This window comes from Barbus barbus (genome assembly GCF_936440315.1).
Source record: "Barbus barbus genome assembly, chromosome: 3".
Classification (NCBI taxonomy): domain Eukaryota; kingdom Metazoa; phylum Chordata; class Actinopteri; order Cypriniformes; family Cyprinidae; genus Barbus; species Barbus barbus.
In genome coordinates, this window is record NC_136731.1 from 29,693,429 (window position 1) to 29,698,439 (window position 5,011).

A 5,011-nucleotide genomic window follows, 5' to 3' on the forward strand; every position below is an offset into this window, starting at 1 on the left:
AAAGGCTGATAAAAATTCATTTGCATCACTGAAATAAATTACATTAAAAAAACATCTTTTGAACGGCAGTTGTGTGTGTGTGTGTGTGTGTGTGTGTGTGTATATAAATTTTACCTAAATATCTATACATCTAAATAAAAATAGACTATATTCAGTATATGATCCAAAGTAGCGAGTAACTAACTACTTCAGTAGTTTTTTTATCCGATACTTTTTTACTCTTACTCAAGTAACTATTCAGACTATTACTTTTACTTTTACTTGAGTAAATATTTCTACAAGTACTTTTACTTTTACTTGAGTACAGTTTTTGGGTACTCTACCCACCTCGGTTTCTGACAAAGAATGATTATCGAACTAAACCGAGAGGAAACAATTATTTACACTGATTCATGTGGAAGTTTAAAGCACTATTCAATGCTCAAGATAGTATTTTGTTATGGTCTTGGCTTCTTGTTTCTTGAATAGAGCACAGTTGAGGTCACTTCTCTTACCAGAGCTTTTCAAAGTGAACACAGTATCACACCAGAGATCTTTCTCATCTCGTTTTGTCCTAACAGCAGTGACTTCAAACATCTCATATGGAGGAATCAGCACCTCTCTCTCACAAGGAAGCTTAGAATATTTTGTTAGATCAGCACCTTCACAAGTGTAGATTTCAAAACAAGATACAGTTCCAAAAAACTTTGTATTGCTACGATTAAATCTGGAAGATGCAAATGAGCCAAAGCGAACCTTTGTGTTGAGAAAATGATATCTAAAGTTTGTACCACGATAAGTATCATCAGGGACGGATTATGGGTTGTGTGGGCCCCTGGGCAAAACGTTCGCGAGGCCCCCCCCCCCCTTAAAAAAAAACAAACGCCAGCATTGTCTGGGATGGCTAGTTGTTACGTCATCATGCCACTTGTGGGTCCAAACTAGTGTGGCGTACTATGGGACTGAGCTCGAATCAGTGTTGCCAGCTTCTTTCGATGGAAAGTAGCTAAAGCCAGTTTGAAAAGTCGCTAAATGTCGCCAGAAGACGCCATGCGTTAATTAGCATATTCATTACGTCATCGCGTCATATTACCTTTTACATTTGTTTGTCTCTCTGTGCTCATACTGTATTTTAATGCAGCCAAATTCTCAATAAAACTGTTTTCCTTTATACATTTTACTGTTTATGTTGTCAGTCAACGGGATAAATATGAACTAGTGACTGAAACGCAGCCCTTTAAGAATACATAACCAGCTCTCCCTCCCAAGAAGTTAGTATGCACAAAAATCCTAATTTATAATCGAGCCGTCGTCTGATTAAATCAGATAAGACAAGACAATTCCTGTGCTGTGATTTCGGCTATATTTGCATGTAAAATTAGAGAAGCAACATAATATCTATTTGAACTGAACGCGCTGCTCCTCTCAGCCGCTCACTGAACAGAGAAAGAGGTGCGTGCGCGCTGACCTCGCGCCGTTGCGGCAGTTCCAGCGATCACAGAGACTCGCTAAGGTTTGTCAAAGAAGTCGCTAGATTTGTCGCTAGTCACTTTTGGGGAAAAAGGTCGCTAGGGTGGTCTGAAAAAGGTCGCTAGGGTGGTCTGAAAAGTCGCTAGGGTGGTCTGAAAAGTCGCTAAGTTGGCAACACTGGCTCGAATAGCTTCAGCATCAGCGACTTCTTATAAGACACAATCGCTGTCAATCAAAAGGAGATGCAGTCTTTCGACAAACCCTCCAATCATCACGCAGAAGCCCGGAGTCCAGCCCCGCCCACTCCTCCATTCACCCCCAGAGACGCTGAGCGTCCGGGGGCGGGACATCGCAGCATTTATCCAATGAGCGTCTAGTTTTGAAGCACTGAAAAAAACTGTTCAAAGCAGCCCCATTGAAGTCAATGGACGCTGGGCTTCAACAGGCAAATACACTGATGCTACGGGAATATATGAGAAGGAAATCGAGTCACCTGCTATATGTAGCTGATTCTGAACGAACTCGTCTCTGAGATGAACGTGTTCTAACGCATTTTTAATCAATAAAATGTTAACACAATAGTACATGTTTGACCATTAATTTTTTGACATTATAGGGGAAGCTGAGCTTCCCTTGCAGTCTTAAAGAAATCCCCACTGGTAGCAACTGTCTACTACAGCATGCTGTCTGCTGTTCTAGCATCGAGTGAAATAACCATCAGACAGAAGTCAGAAAATATTAGAACTTGTCCAGTTTTAATCAACAATGCAAACTGATCATGCAGTTTGAATGTCATACAATTCATGCTCTAAATCAAAGCACTTTTGCTAATCATCCCATTTCTATTCAGCAGCCTGGTTATTACCATGGGAAAAGATAGGTCTCTCCCCATGATTTACGCATTGCAAGTTCTTCAATTTGAAAAAAACTGTTAGCAACTTTCTCAAATTAATTCAAATATTTATTATTTGGAGTGTCATTATTGATGTCACGTACATTCACATCAGAAGAGACCAGAGCGACGAAAGTCATTATTTCTCTATGGAGAGTCGGCGAATTGGCCCGAACAAAGCAAATTCACTGGCAGCGAAGCGAATTGGGCGACCAGAGCGAAAAAGAGAAGTTAAAAGTCAGTTAACCTTATGTAATGAGTTATGACGCGGTTCGGTGAAAACCAATTCTAATATATAGATTTACCAACGCCCCACGGTAACAGGCTAAATCAAACATTCCAATGAGCGAACAAAGTGAATAAAGCAAATTCAACAACGACGCTTCTTCAACGGCCTTGGCGACGTGTTCGCTTTGGTCTCTCCTGGTGTGAACGTACAGTGAGAGCCATGTTGGGGCACGGTTAGTGATCACACTACATGTGTACCGTGTCCAGCTGACCCATGCCAGAATCCACCTGTGTACCATATCCCCGTACAGAACGGAGTGATCAGGGGTGTAGTGGTAAAATAAGAGATGGGTGAACTACGAATTCTGTGATCACATTTTGTGCATAAACTATACTATGATGTGCATTTAGATCAATTGAGAAGTGGGTAAACTCTAATTCTGAAATTTCAGAGGTGGGTAAACCGTGTTTACTTGCGTTTAGCCTCCACTACAGCCCTGGGAGTGATTACACTGGTCAAACTCTTACACTGCTACACTGGTCTGGGGGCCACTCAGCGGGCAGGTTAACCGCCTCCATCCCACCATGCTACCGCTCCCTAGTCAGAGGGCCTTCTGTAAGGCTGTTAACACGCCCCCCTCCCCTCCCCCCAGAAGCCAGGGGCCCCATGGTAGGGGCCCTTGTAATCAGATGGCCCTCTAAAGGTACACTACACCCTCCTCTGGGCCCTCTAAAAGCCCCCAAAGCCCCCATCCTCCCTAGGACCCCCTGGTAGCCAGAAGCCAGGACTATAATAGGAGGGCCTAAGAGGGCCTTCTAAAAGTAGGCTCCCATGCACCCATTTCCCTTTAAAGTCCCTGAAAGCACCGACCCCCCCACCAGCACCACCACCACAACCACCACAATTCAAGGGCCCTTGGCAGCCAAACGCCCTCCCTATAGCGTCAGGGGCCCTTGTAGGCAGAGGATCAAAGAATGTAGGCCCTCTAAAATAGACAAACGAAAATACATTGTTGATAAGCGTTGCAAATTGTTTTGGGCTAAGGGCCCCACGGGCCCCCTGCACCCCTAGGGCCCCTGGGCAGCGGCCCCGCTGGCCCGGTTCGTAATCCGTCCCTGCGTATCATAGCAGGTATTTTTTGTTTTCTTCAGAATCTGTATAGCTTCTTAACAGAAAGTGAAGTGAATACCATTCATATGCATCGGTTGTGTAGTTTTGTTTACCGTAATGAGTTTCATTGTTGAAATCACGAAATACTTTATCACCAGTATACACATAAATGGCAATTGAATGGTTCCTCGTCAAGTTATTTTCTAGCTCCTTAATGTTTTTTTCACCCTCTTGCCAAGCCATTTTAAAATTAGTTCTAGAGTTATTGAGTTCCTTCTTCAGATATTTTCTTTCCACCAGTTGTTCCATTTTCCTGGTGCATCCGTCATATTGATCATCAACTGAATTCAGTGCCATATCCAGTGGAAATATCTGTCCTTTAACAGCATCAGCTCTGTGATCCTACAGCAACAGGAATCATAATAATCAATCATCAGTATTCATGTCAGTAATATTCATACTAGAACACAAGCTTACCTGTCCTAGAGCAGCTAAAATGAGAAGAAGAGCTTCAATGATCAGCAGCATCTTGATTCAGAAAAATCCCTCAGATGATCTAGATCACAACAGCATTTCACACATACTAAATCACTCGAAATAAAAATGGAAAGCAGTATTTACATCAGTTTTGACAATAAAACTCTTATAGTGACATTTTACTTTAACCTAAAACTTACCTGAGAATAATGTTGTCTCAGATTTAGGAGTTCAGGAGCAACAGTGAGAGGAGAAGATCAGAAAAGTCAGTTGCCACAGACAGACAGACAACTCTTCAAACTAGGTGATGAGGAAGTTGGCTTTTATATATTGCACATCATCCATGTCCATGTGTTCTGGGTGTGTGTGTGTGTGTGTGAGAGCGAGAGAGAGAGAGAGAGAGAGAGAGAATTTTGAATTTGAAATATATCTTTATTATAGCAATTTTCTCTTGATTTACACAATTATTCACACTTCGTTCAGAAATACATATACTTTTTTTTCACATACATGTTTAAAAAGTCAACACCATTTCATTGTTCTCATATAAAGTACACAATACCTCATTAACACCCCAGATATCTACAAACTTTGGTAAAGAGTCCACCAACTTGTAGTAAGCAAATTCTACCAGTAGTCTAGCCCAACAATATAGGAACTACACTTATTGTGTCCTGCCCTAGGAGTGTATTTTTAATTGTTTTCCAAATGACAAATTTTGCAGTGCCAGATAAAAAGTGAATTAAAACCAAAATCCTTTTCCTCTGAGAGAGCGAGAGAGAGAGAGAGAGAAATTATGCAACACAGTACATTGTTTGCCCAGGAGACTTTATTTAGAAAGTTGGGACAGCATG

At 41.7% G+C, this 5,011-nt stretch overlaps 1 protein-coding gene across 1 annotated transcript; it reads right to left on the reverse strand.

The window, feature by feature from the left end:
* Window positions 1–414: 414 nt before the first annotated feature.
* On the reverse strand, window positions 415–4,208 carry LOC306858693 (uncharacterized protein; the record flags this gene model as incomplete). Its single annotated transcript, XM_079399338.1, has 4 exons — window positions 415–706; window positions 2,780–2,857; window positions 3,916–4,082; window positions 4,158–4,208. The coding sequence occupies 4 exons, from the start codon at window positions 4,206–4,208 to the stop codon at window positions 415–417; spliced, it is 588 nt and encodes a 195-aa protein (XP_079255464.1).
* Between the last annotated feature and the right edge of the window lie 803 nt (window positions 4,209–5,011).